At 36.2% G+C, this 13,610-nt stretch overlaps 2 protein-coding genes across 5 annotated transcripts in view; both read right to left on the bottom strand.

The window, feature by feature from the left end:
• The window catches only part of LOC143899364 (uncharacterized), a 33,621-nt gene extending 28,609 nt beyond the window's left edge, over positions 1–5,012 (bottom strand). For 2 of the 4 annotated variants that reach the window (XM_077409605.1, XM_077409607.1), the window contains exons 1-6: positions 4,818–5,012; positions 4,249–4,366; positions 4,022–4,139; positions 3,506–3,915; positions 3,211–3,383; positions 122–299 (exon numbers count right to left, since the gene is read on the bottom strand). In XM_077409605.1, the coding sequence (XP_077265731.1) occupies positions 122–164 (43 nt within the window). In that variant the 5' untranslated portion in view covers positions 165–299; positions 3,211–3,383; positions 3,506–3,915; ... (1 more) ...; positions 4,249–4,366; positions 4,818–5,012. The remainder of the gene's footprint in view (positions 1–121; positions 300–3,210; positions 3,384–3,505; positions 3,916–4,021; positions 4,140–4,248; positions 4,367–4,817) is intronic. The other 2 variants (XR_013257465.1, XR_013257466.1) reach the window with 1 other exon arrangement.
• Positions 5,013–5,476: 464 nt separating this feature from the next.
• Positions 5,477–9,472, bottom strand: LOC143899365 (DNA polymerase alpha catalytic subunit-like). The gene is made up of 10 exons (XM_077409608.1): positions 9,327–9,472; positions 9,127–9,206; positions 8,768–8,894; positions 7,894–8,096; positions 7,487–7,603; positions 7,226–7,409; positions 7,010–7,144; positions 6,754–6,938; positions 6,443–6,683; positions 5,477–6,032 (listed from the first exon to the last, which is right to left on the bottom strand). Exons 4-10 carry the CDS (start codon positions 7,927–7,929, stop codon positions 6,025–6,027), a joined length of 906 nt encoding a protein of 301 aa, XP_077265734.1. The 5' UTR covers positions 7,930–8,096; positions 8,768–8,894; positions 9,127–9,206; positions 9,327–9,472; the 3' UTR covers positions 5,477–6,024.
• Positions 9,473–13,610: the final 4,138 nt, after the last annotated feature.

Here is a 13,610-nt window from a genome sequence, read left to right as displayed (position 1 = left end):
TATAAGTATAAGTATATTTACTAAAATAGGGAGAAGGAAAGAAGTATATTTACTAAAATAAGGAGAAAAAAAAGAGAGATATATTAACTAAAAAAAGAAATAAATATTATTTAGTATTTACCATTTCTAGATTCTTCTATTTTTCTTCTATTTATTTCGCTCATGCTGTTCGTGTTGCCATTTTCTAATGCACTCTGTTAATTTATTTCACCACTGATAACACTTTGTATTTTATCCATTTGTTTCACTTATAATCACATTTTCCATATCCATATATATTTCATTCGGTTTTATTTCATCTGATGACATTTAACATATGAAACCAGTTACTTATGTATATAGTCAATTATCATAAAATGACACGTAAAAAAATATAAACTATATCACCTATAAAGAGTGATTTTAGCAAAATTTAGGCTTAATGAATAAATTATATGTGTGCGCGCGTGTATGTGTGTGTCAGCATATACTATTCTTTGAGATTCGGTCAATTATTTCCAGAAAAATTTGAAAAATTTTGGAACCGGTTTCCAAAAAGATCGGTAACGAAAAATTATACACTTAATGCAATTTCCGGGAAATTCTACCCTTATTTTATATACAATTCTTTGCGATTCGGTTAATTAATTTTCAAAAAATTGAAAAAATTTTGTAACCGGCTTCCAAAAAGATCGATAACGAAAAATTATACACTTTATAGCACTCCCCGGAAAATTCTATCCCTGTTTCATATATAATTCTTTTAAATTCGGTCAATTATTTCTTGAAAAATTAGAAGAATTAGAAAAATCGGTTTCCAGAAAATTGGTAGCAAAAAATTGGCCGCGACATTTTCATCCCCGGAAAATTCTACCCCTGTTTCATATACTTTTGATGAAAATTCGGTCCACTAACGAATGAGTAGTTCGCGTACAGACAGACAGACGGACAGACAGACGTGACTTATATATATAGATACCAGATTTTTCGCCCGTGCGAAGCGGGCGTTCTCCTCTCCCCAAACTCACTCATTAATTAAAAGCACCAATAGAACTCCATAAAACCCAATTTTCAATCCTATAGTAGCCATCTCCATAAAATTAGTAATTTTTTGGTACCAATTTCATCAAAATTATCAACAAAAAATTAGAAAAATTTTGGCACCGGTTTAAAAAAAATCGGTCAATTAATAATTATTATTTTTCAAAATTTTAATAATTTCCAAACCGGTTTCTAAAAATCGTTAACAAAAAATTATCCATAAAAATTATCCATTAAAAAAATTATCCATAAAAAAAATTCAATTTGATATCTCAAAGTATGCGGAAATTGGAGCAATCACGTATATTTTTTTTTAACAGAAATCGTAAACCACTTTACTATTAGCAATTTTTCTAATTCTATTACATTCTTTAGTTCTTTCGACCCCTATCTATATATATAAGTACCTGACGTCTGTATGTCTGTCTGTCTGACCGCGAACTACTTGTTATTTTCCGAGAAATTGAAAAAATTTCGTAACCGGTTTTCAAAAACCGGTCTTAATTGCTCGCGACAGTCACGAATTAAAGTGACTGATTAATTCCCGAAAAATTTGAAAAATTTCTGATACCGGCTTCCAAAAAAATCGGCTACCAAAAATTGTACACTTTATAGCACTCTCCGGAAAATTCTACCCCTGTTTCATAAACTCTTTGAAATTTGGTCAATTATTTCCCGAAAAATTAGGAAAACCGGTTTCCAGAAAATCGGTAACAAATCCTACATACAACATATTTCATTTAAAACGAATCGCCCTATAAACAATTTAATTACCGAAAATTATAAAAAAAAGATTTATTTTTTTTTGCCTTTGCAGCTTTCTTTATTTCATAATTTAGTGCTGCTCTTAGCAATAGATCATCCTGACCGTCTTCTAATGTACATTTTTAAAAAAATCACGTATATTTTTTTAAACAAAAATCAGAAACGTACGTTATAAGAAAATCAGTATATTAATAAAAAATTAAACTCGTGGTTTTAAAAATATTAGCATATACAATTCTTTGAGATTCGGTCAATTATTTCCAGGAAAATTGGAAAAATTTTGGAACCGGTTTCCAAAAAAATCGGTAACAAAAAATTATACACTTAATGCAATTTCCGGGAAATTCTACCCTTACTTCGTATACAATTTTTTGCGATTCGGTCAATTAATTTCCGAAAAATTGAAAAAATTTTGTAACCGGCTTCCAAAAAGATCGGTAACAAAAAATTATACACTTTATAGCACTCCCGGAAAATTCTATCTCTGTTTCATATACAATTCTTTTAAATTCAGTCAATTATTTCCCGAAAAATTAGAAAAATTAAAAAAATCGATTTCCAGAAAATTGGTAGCAAAAAATTGGCCGCGACATTTTCATCCCCGGGAAATTCTACCCCTGTTTCATATACTTTTGGTAAAAATTTGGTCCACTAACGAATGAGTAGTTCGCGTACAGACAGACAGACAGACAGACAGACAGACGTGACTTATATATATAGATGGCAGTACTCCCCGGGAAATTCTACCCCTATTTCATGTGGCTTCGATAAAGATTCGGCCCACCAACAAATGAGATTCGGTCGATTATTTCCCAAAAATTAGAAAATTTAAAAAAATCGGTTGCCAGAAAATCGGTAGCAAAAAACTATACACTTTATGGCACTTACCGGAAAATTCTACCCCTATTTCATGTACCCTTGGTAAAAATTCGGTCCACCAACAAATGAGATTCGGTCGATTATTACCCGAAAATTAGAAAAATTAAAAAAATCGGTTTCCAAAAAATCGGTAGCCAAAAAAACCACGACATTTTCATTCCCGAAAAATTTGCGAGATTTTGAGACCAATTTCGTGAGAATCGGTCCATAAATGTGGAAGTAGTTCGCGTACATACAGACAGACAGACGACGTGACTTATGTATATAGATATGGAATTAAAACCATAGTGGTGTAAGTCACCTTTCTTAACCTATCAAGTTAAGTTTATAGATGCAATCTACACACGCAGATATGTTGAAAGAAGAAAAAAAAGTAATAAAAAAATTGACTTACACCACTATGGCAATGAGCCTAAATTCATCGTTTTTTGTGCTGCTGTAGCTAAACTGAAGAATTACCAACCCTCCATATATGTTATCAATTATAACTGTATTTATATTTATGTTAAAAATATTTTTCGCATAATTTATCTCAAAAAGTATTACCTTTCCACGTATTCATTACTGTGTAAATCACATTCCTTCAACAACTTTATGAATTCCTCATCGAAACGTTCCACCAGTGTCAACACACAATCATCTATTTTATACAGCGTCATTTCAAACTTTTGCATTTCTTCCATTATTGTTTCGCTATTACCATAATACGCTCCAATATTCTGTAACAACAATATTTATCTATTTCATACTTGCTTATTTTAAATCTTCTATTTTAGAGGACTTATAAATTTACATTACACATACGTACATACATATATCTATTTTATACACAAATACGTACTTCGACCAATACTCCGGCTTTATAGCATCAGAAACTTTTGGATTGTAATCAAATATAAAAGACACAATGGAAAACTTAATCTTTATGATTATAACCGGGCCGAAAGTATGAACGTCGCCTATCAATTGTAGCTCGTGCAAAAGCTCTATTTGCTCCCGTCTGTACGTACGTTTTTTACCACAAGCTGTAATTATCTCAGAAAGTTTCTTCAACACCGCACCAATATTAATTTCTACGTCCTTGACGAACATCTTCGGTTTCTTGGAGGGAATAGCCACGACACCCAGGATTTCCCACTTTTTTTTTGCCATCATCTTCGTCACGTTTCTTTTCTCGTTCTCTTTTTTTGCGTTCTTTACATTGCTCCTTCCTCTTCACTTTTATCCTCGTCCTCCTCCTGAACTAAAACCCTATGTAAAAAAAAAATTATGGTGTCATATAATATATTGTTAAATTTATTATTTTTTATTAAATGGAAAATAATTGTATTCAATTTTATAGATTGAAAGAACGTACTTCTTGATGAAACGCGAATATTTTGATATTTGCCTTTGTCATGTGTGCGTGTGCGTCGTGTGATCGAGATGTAATAGCTCGAGTCGTGTCGCGAGGTTAATCGTCCTCCTCCTAGGCTCTTATGTAAAAAAAGAAAATTATGGTGTCATAAAATATATCGTTAAATTTATTATTTTTCATTAAGTAGAAAATAATTTTACTCAATTTTATAAGTTGAGAGAACGTACTTTTTGATGAAACGCGAATATTTTGATAGTGGTCATCGTTACTTGTGCTCTCACTGTCTGAATCGCTGTTCCAGTCAGATTCGCTTTCACTGTCATCTTCGCCATCGATTGTAGTCTTCTGCAATGCAACAATGAACACAAAGATTTATAAATAGTTATTTTGATCAAACTCCGGACACACACACACACACACACACACACACACACACACACACACACACACACACACACACACACACACACACACACACACACACACACACACACACACACGCACGCACATACACACGCACGCACATACACACGCACACGCACAACACACATACACACACACATACACACACACACACACGCACACGCTTACGTACATACACACACACACACACTATCTGTCATATACTACGTTTACGCGAGCGTTACTTCTGTAACTTATATGATAATTCTCCACGTGTAAATGAGGATTCTGTAGTAACTGATAATAATTCATCCCGCGTAAACGAGTTAATTATCGTAAATTACTACAGAAGTAACGCCCGCCTAAACATAGTAACGATCACGACTGTCATTACCTCTCTCCGGCGACTTGCTGATATTTCGCCTTTTGCGACACCCATAACTTCGTAGCACTTTGATTTTTGAGTAAAGACGCAACCGAAATTCGAAATTAAACAATTGTAATTAATAATGAGAGATCACGTCAAAATTAACCTCACGACACGACGCGATCACATCACGATCACACGACGCACAGGCGCGAAACTCGCGAAAGTCGCCGCGATCCCGCGATCGCCGGCTTCGACCGACCAATCAAAAAGCGACAACACTACGACGCGAGATATTTGAATCGAAACGCTCACTTCTCGATACACGTAAACAACTAATGGCGTTTTCGATTTACTACTCGACCCGACTCAGATCGCATCAATGGACATGGAATACATACATATCTATGTATGTATTCCATGTCCATTGATGCGACCCGAGTCGGTTTGAGTCACAAATCGAAAACGCTATAATAAAATATATAAAATTATAATTAAACAAGTTTAATTGAAATAATTCAATCTAACTACTTGAGTATACCCCCGGGCGTGTAATTATTAAGTGAGCGAAAGAGGTAGAGAGAAAGAGAGGAGGAGGGAAAAGATACTATTCCTATAATTTTAAAAGAAAGTAAAATATGTCGCATTATTTATATTAAAGAAAAGATTTATCGTACCAATTGCCAATTTATGTACAGAAATGTTTTATTCTTGAATTATGCACAAATTACATCAATATAAATGTATCTGAAACAAGCAAGTTGGGGGATATCTCAGTTTTTTGGCTGCCATAAGAATATTCAGATAAAATAATAGCTATTTTATTAAGTGTCGATATATTGCATCAACCACCATGTAATTTTGCAAAATTCATAAGACACGTCTAATTAGTTGTTATCATATCCGAAAGAAGAAACAAACTGTTTTAAATTGCATGATAACTGATTTTTAATAAATGTTGATAATCAATTTAAAACAATTAATCATATCTATTTTATAACTTAGTATAGTAAAGCTGCAATTATCTCAGAAAGTTTCTTCAACACCGCACCAATATTAATTTCTACGTCCTTGACGAGCATCTTCGGTTTCTCGAAGGGAATAGCCACGCCGCTTTTAACGGTTTCCCACTTTCCTTTGCCATCATCTTCGTCACGTTTCTTTTCTCGTTCTTTTTCTTTGCGTTCTTTACATTGCTCCTTCCTTTTCGCTTTATCCTCGTCCTCCTCCTAGGCTAAAGCCCTATGTAAAAAAAATTGTATTATATAATATTGTTGTGCTCGTCCGCGCGTTCGCTGCTCACTCACTCGCGCACACACACTCGCGAACGCGGCGCGCAATCCCGTTGCCGGGAATAAGTACTCTCGGATGGAAGAGAACTGGTTTAATCAGCAAATATAGTTTTTACAATAGAGCTCGTGAACACGTCCGAACGGTCCAGCTGTTCAAGAACAAAATCTCACAGCCCTACCGAAAATCAATAAATCAATAAATTAAATATGTCCCGTTGTCAAGGGACGCGCTTCGACTCGAAGCTTCCGCAGAGCGCAGCCAAGTTCAGCCCACGGGTAACGGGTGTCACGGCACGGGCGCAACAATATATTATGCTTCATGTTATCGGCGTTTTAAATATGCAATATTTCGCGTCTTACCTGTTATCAGAGCGGCGAGACCTTTAGCGTAAAATCGATAATGCATCGCCCCCAAGCATCCATACATGGAATTGGCTGTGAAGTTCAACGCCATTTGCCTGATATAGTAATCCATTTTCTGTTCTGGCAATAAATTCGGCGCTTTCATGAGTTGCTTGATCTGCTGTCTGCTTTTGACTAATTTGTAAATCTCCGTCGGGATCATACCTGACTCCAGATTTAACTCGAGAATATTTAATTGCTGCACTGTGTAAATTATGTTTTAGTCCAGATATTTATTTCATGATATTGTTTGTATATAAGAAAATTACCTCGACGTCAGCATACGCCGCACTGGGCACGATGGTAAAACACAAATTGTACTCTTGTATAATACTCGGATTAATACATCTTGTACAATACCAAAAATTGAAGCTCATCAACAGTTCCAGCTTGTCATAGAAACCTTTCTTCGAATCAAGTACGAGGCCTCCAGCATACGCCGCAGCTTTTTTTCCTACGCGTGTCATTTAACATATATCTAGTTTCGTAATAACGACAATATATAAAAATATATTGAGATCTCACCATCGCCTCGCCCTTTCTTTTCAATTTTCTTATCCAGCGTTATGTAATCTTTCAAATTAAACGAATATCTGTTGTTACATGCATATTCGTTTCTCTCCGCTCTTCCGCCTAATAGCGTCCTTGATAAAATGTTACCTATATTCATTCATTATTTAATTATAATTGCATTATTATATTTTATAAGTAAAATAAGAAATATATATATAACGAATGTACCTGCTAAACAAATGATTTGAAGCGCGAGCGATATAACATTGAGATCCATCACTATAGTCATAATGTATTTTGCTTCTTTTAACGTCACATGCATTAGATTTAGCATTTTGTCCATTGTATTGAAGAACGATGGAGTTTCCGCTGACGTGATCTCTTTACATTCGTGTTCCTTCATCTTTAATACCTAAATATTTGTCAAAATTAAGTTATTTGGTCAGATGAACAATATAATACCAATTTTACAAGTATCGTATAACTTACTGCACTGCAGAGTGATTGCAGATCATAACTTCTGACTTTTAAGTTCAATTCCTTCACCGAAACTTGTATATCACAAATTGGACAACCAACAAATCCTTGATTAAAGATTATTTTCCCCTGTATAAATATTACATGTATTATTTTATGTTAAAGAAATTATCTTATTTACATGCCAGTTATATAAACATAATTTTAATATTTTACTTAAATATACCATACTACAAATTGTTACAAATCATAAAGTTTAATATAGTATGCTTAGACTGTAGTAAAAGTAAAAATATATATATAATATAATAATTAAAAGAAAAGGAAAAAAAGAAAAAAAGAAAAAAAGAAAAAACACTAAATTACGTGAAAAATATGTTCGAAAATAAAAACTGGAATTTCTTGAAGCTACCGCTTACCATTAAAATCTGGCTGTAAAACAGTGTCTTCGTCATCAGTAGTAAGACGACATTCGTATCTACGATCTCTACGTTAGGTTGGAAGACGACCTTGTTTGCCACTCATATACCCTGAATTACCGGCACCTCCCTGATGACCACCTCTTGGCGGTAAATCCCGAACACGATCTTCACTGCCGTCCAAAGTATTTCTACGTATGATCCTAAAGGATGTATGATCAATCGTTAGATTTTTGATGCATGTAGGCAATTACAATATTTTTACTTGCATCTCGTATCACTTATTGACTAACTTATCAGATATGCCTAAAAAAAATCTGATCAGAATCGAAACAAACGGTGTATCACAATTTATTCAAAACGTTATATTATTTTTTCTATTAGTTTATTAGTCTCTTTTAGTCTTTTTTTTTTTTAGTCTCTATTTTTTTCTCTCTGACAAGAATAAATGATATATTATGCGCATAAAATTCAGTTTCTTATATTCACAGATAATTATTTAAACAAAAACAATTCTTATCATTAAAATATATCATAATATATAATCATTGATTCAGTGTATGCATTATGTTGCAGTTTTATTGTGTTACGTGAAAGAGTTCTCACACAATGCAAATATGTAATAATAAATATTAAAATACTTCCACTAATTGAACGTAACCCAACATCATTACAACATAATGCAAAAGCAATAATTATTACTTACATATGCTTATACATAAAATATATTATTATAAGGATAAATATAATTTACTGTCTGTATTAAAAATATATATGGTTACTGTAACATATACCTTAGATTTGTACGAGCAAGCAATAAATATCGAAACATAACCTATATGAAATAATTATACTTTGATACTAACGTACGTACCTAATAAAGTTTTCTAAACGACATTGAAAGCTCTTTACATACTCTTCAAAAGGACAAACGAAACCATTTCTCTCTCTCTCTCCTCCTCTCTCTCTCTGTCCCTCTCTCTCACTCGATGTAACTCGATCTGTAATAATAAGTTCAATTAATTCATATATGAGCTATATTTCAATATTCATTATTCGTACTCAAAAATTTAAAGTTTATATAACAGTAACAACTACAGATCTTCACACAATGCGGACAGTCAATCAATATCGAAATACTGCAATTACACTTGACCTCGTTATACACGTTAAAGATGACGTTAAAAAATGTTAATGTAAAATATAATTTATAATATATATTTATTTATTTACCTACTAATATATAATATCATGTATTATTATTATAACCTCGCGAGACACCACGCGAACACACGTCATTGACTTCTATTATGCTAAAAACATTGAAGATAACGTTAAAAGATATTAAAAAATATAATTTATAATATATATATTTATTTACCAATATCATCACACACACATATATTCATCATATTAAAAAAAATCCTACTAACCTCGCGAGACACCACGCGAACACACGTCACGTCGCACGATTTAACACACGCGAAACTCGCCAAACTCGCCGCGATCTCGCGATCGCCGTCAATCTCGACCGCGCCAGCCAATCACGCACGCGGAAAAGCGGCAACACTACGTGCGAGATATTCGACTTAGTCCAGTCAAATTAGACATTTGAGCTCGGAAGTGAAGCGGTATCAATGAAACCTTTTTAGGGTTGTTGGAGGGATGTAGAAGAACTTATTTCTGAGTTGTCGGGCTAATCGGACCGATGGGTTTTTAAGGGGAGAAGGGGGAATGAAAAATTTTGTTTTTTCGCAATAACTCGGCGAATTTTGACCGTACATGATTTACTAACCCCTCATTTTGTAGCTCTTATAAAGCCCTACAATTCATTTCCTGAAGACCCTAACTTAAAATCAATATTTGTCGAGTTCTAGCGAGTCCCGAGCGCACTCGACTCGACATGCGACGCGTCGTCGCATGGCCGATCGTCATCGCGGCGGCGCGCCGCCGCCAGCGACGATCGGCCACGTGTTAAAAGCGCGACTTCCAGAGGCTTCCCTGGGCTCAATTTTTAACGAATCTGAACGACTGACCCCTCGTTTTGTAGGTCTCTTTAAGCCCTACAACTTTGTCAGTGGCGGTATATTTCTATCTATTAATGGAAACAAGATAAACGCAAAAAACCGCGACAAAATACATTTTTTCCCACTTTCACCGGCTAGAACTCGACAAATATTGATTTTAAGTTAGGGTCTTCACGAAATGAATTGTAGGGCTTTAAAAGAGCTACAAAATAAAAGGTTAGTAAATCATGTACGGTCAAAATTCGCCGAGTTATTGCGAAAAAACGAAATTTTTTATTCCCCCTCCCCTCCTTAAAAACCCATCGGTCCGATTAACCCGACAACTCAGAAATAAGCTCTTCTACATCTCCCCAACAACCCTAAAAAGGTTTCATTGATACCGCTTCACTTCCGAGCAAAAGCCTTTTTTTTGTCTAATTTGACTGGACTAACTTGCAAAGCTCACTTCTCGGTAAACATGACTTTTTTTATTATAGATAAATTCCACGTCTCTTAATATGTCTATTTTTGCGCTCGTTTGGAATCCATACTCTATAAGCTTTGGAATTCTTGGCGTATCCTACAAAAATTCCTTTCTCGGATCGTGACTGGAATTTCTCTTTATTCGGCTCTCTATCCAACGAGTAAACAAGACAGCCAAATTCTTGAAAATGTTCGACATTAGGTGCCTTTCTTATCCATTTTTCGTACGGCGTTTTACCGCCAAGACTACTGGTCGGACACCGGTTGCTTATGTAGCTTGCCGTATTAATAGCCTCATCCCAGAACGACGGAGGCAGCTTCGATTGGATCAGGAGGCATCTACCCATTTCCACGAGAGTCCGGTTTTCCTCTCGGCGATCCCATTCTGCTCCGGAGTATGTGTTACTGTCAACCTGCGCCTAATCCCACTCTTTTTTAGGAAATCGTTGAATTCTCGATTGACGTACTCCTTGCCGTTGTCCGTTTGGAGATACTTTATCCTGCGTCCAGTCTGATTTTCGACGAGAGCTTTAAAATGTTTGAACTCATTAAACACCTCATTTTTGCTCTTAATCATTCGCACTACGCACCATCGTGAATGATCGTCAATAAAAGTTACGAAGTATTGCGATTTTCCGATCGATTCGATTCTCATAGGTCCGCAAACGTCTGAGTGGATTAATTCCAAAAGTTCTGTCTGTTTTTCCGATTTCTTGGGGAACAAAGACCTTGTCATTTTTCCGCGAATACAAATCTTGCACCTAAAATCATGCTCGGGATCTTTAATATTCATTCAGTGTACGGTTCCGTTGCGGTCACACGTTGAAAGATCTTTAAGGTTAAGATAACCCATTCTACGGTGCCAGATCTCCATGGATCCTTTAGCCAATCCTCTGTCGAGTTTGGTTACGGCGGCAGACTTGCATTCGTGTCCATTCTCATTAAGATAATATAATCCGTTAACGCGAGTCGCTTCAAGCTTCGTAAGACCGTTTCGGTCGATCACATGCGCTGATTTACCATCGAAAATTACCTTGAAGCCTCTGTCGGTAATCTTGCTAACCGACAATAGATTGGTCCGCAAGTCGAGCACGTGTAGAGCATCTTCCAGACGTTGAATCGTAGTCATATTGTTGGCGAGGTTTAATCTGTTAGCTGTAACATTCTCGAAATGCACGAATTTATTCAAGTCACTGCACAAATGAGTGGTGCATCCACTGTCCAAACATCACCTCTTGGCACGTGTTACAACTCTTGCTCGGAACACTTCCTGTTCAACCGGATTCATTGTCTGCGCACACACGAACACGCACATGTCGTCGGTGTCGGCCATCTTCACCTTTTCGGGGCTCTTCGGGGACACTTGACTATCTTCCGTGCGTGAATGACATTCGGCTACTTTATGTCCGACATCTTTACGCGAAGCAATTCCGGCGTCGGCAATTCGTCGCGTGATTCTATCGCGCACCGAAAGTTTTCAAAGCACGGCGGAAGGCTATACATCACTGTTAATAAGTCCGGATTTATGTCCACTTCCATGTCACTGAGCTTATCCACCGTATCAAAGAATTTACGTAAATATTCGCGCACGTCTTCGTCGTCTTCTATTCGCTGTAGCGTTAAATGTTTCAGCAGAGTGGCCTTTCTAGCGGGGCCTTTTGATTGATAAATCGACGACAGCTTATTCCATACTTCCCTTGCCGTATTACAGCCTTTCACCTGTTTAAGTTCAGTTGGGCTTATCGAGAGAATTATGTCGGATTTCTCCTCTTAATCCGCTGTTTCCCATTTCTTGACTTCCGCTACAGATCGTTTGTCTCCTTCGATGAGTTCAGGCTTTACGGCATCTCCACCAACGTATTTCCATGCGTCGTTCTTTATAAGGAGTGCCTCCATTTGGATCTTCTATGTGTCGAAATTCTTTTTGTTGAGCAATTCGATTCTCACGGACGAAGATGCCATGCTTTCTTCCCTGTATATCACACGCGATTTTTACTGTAATCTTTCGACGGCTGTATGCCTGGGCCCATAACCTATTACGGAATACGAGGAACGTCGAATACGCAGTGATGGCTATCGAAGAAGGAAAGAGAACTGAGTAAATGTACGACAAGTATATTTCAGTACGATACAACGTGAACTGAACGCGTGAGCGGAACGAACGGTGAATGTGCAGATTAACATGGTTCGGCAAAATCGTTAGGGAGAGAAAACTCCCTAGAAAACGTGGCGCCAGGACTCCGGAGGCGCCACCCCATTCGAGCCGTAGGACACCAAATGTCGCCATGGGAATCGTCATATAGGACATTAGTTCGAACAATTTTCAATGTCAATAATAATATAAGTATAGCGAGCAACCGCAATAGGTCATGTTTACTTACCTCAGACATTTGTCTACTTCAAGTGGGTTTGCCATTGCCCCGTTAGCCATTTATAAGAAAAATATTGCCCGGTCAGCACGTGGCTCATAACGCACAGACGTGGGGTTGGACTTTGGTGATATTTGATATTTCTATATGTAAAATTTAAAAGAAATAAATGTACAAAATGATATCACAAAAGGATAGAAAAAGTGTAAAATAGGAGGAAAAGGATTAAAAAAAAAAACGAAAAAATACTTACCATGGAAAAAGGAAAATAGGAAGGATTATGTAAAGAAGCACGGAAGTGATGGATTCTAAGATTCACGAACGTTAACTTCTCAATAATTGTTATTTCTTGTTTCTTTTACTTATCTTCACGTTCCGTCAAAAGTAAAGTTCCGCGTACGCTTCATTGTGACATATATAATCTGATAACCTATATAAATTTAAAACGCAAGATACGCGCGACATCCGTTCTCGTGACGCGAGTTCGCGATCGTATGTAACTCGCAATGCGAGATCGAGATTCGGGACGGCCAATCGGCATCGCGGAAAAGGGGCAACAATGATTTCGACTATCGACTCAACACGGCTTTTTTAAAAATGAATTATTAAATTTGACGTTACAACACAATTTAATAACTATTTTTTTTGTTAACATAGTAATATTTTTTAATGCTAACCAATTTTTAAATAGTAATATCTCAAAAATGTATAATTATATTTGTTGGCGATTTTGCTCTCCGGGCGTAACTCCGGATCGCCAATTAGCGTAATACGCCGGGTCGACCCCGACAGGGATCCGAGGTGCAATACGAAAACGGACACTTGTTTTAACGAGGCACAAAGTCTTTATTTGACAGCC

The sequence above is a fragment of the Temnothorax americanus genome, unplaced genomic scaffold (genome assembly GCF_048541705.1).
Source record: "Temnothorax americanus isolate GAGA-0224 unplaced genomic scaffold, ASM4854170v1 Scaffold268, whole genome shotgun sequence".
In the NCBI taxonomy this organism is placed as follows: domain Eukaryota; kingdom Metazoa; phylum Arthropoda; class Insecta; order Hymenoptera; family Formicidae; genus Temnothorax; species Temnothorax americanus.
The sequence above is the reverse complement of the archived record's forward strand: the minus strand, read 5'-3'. Positions and strand labels throughout refer to the sequence as shown.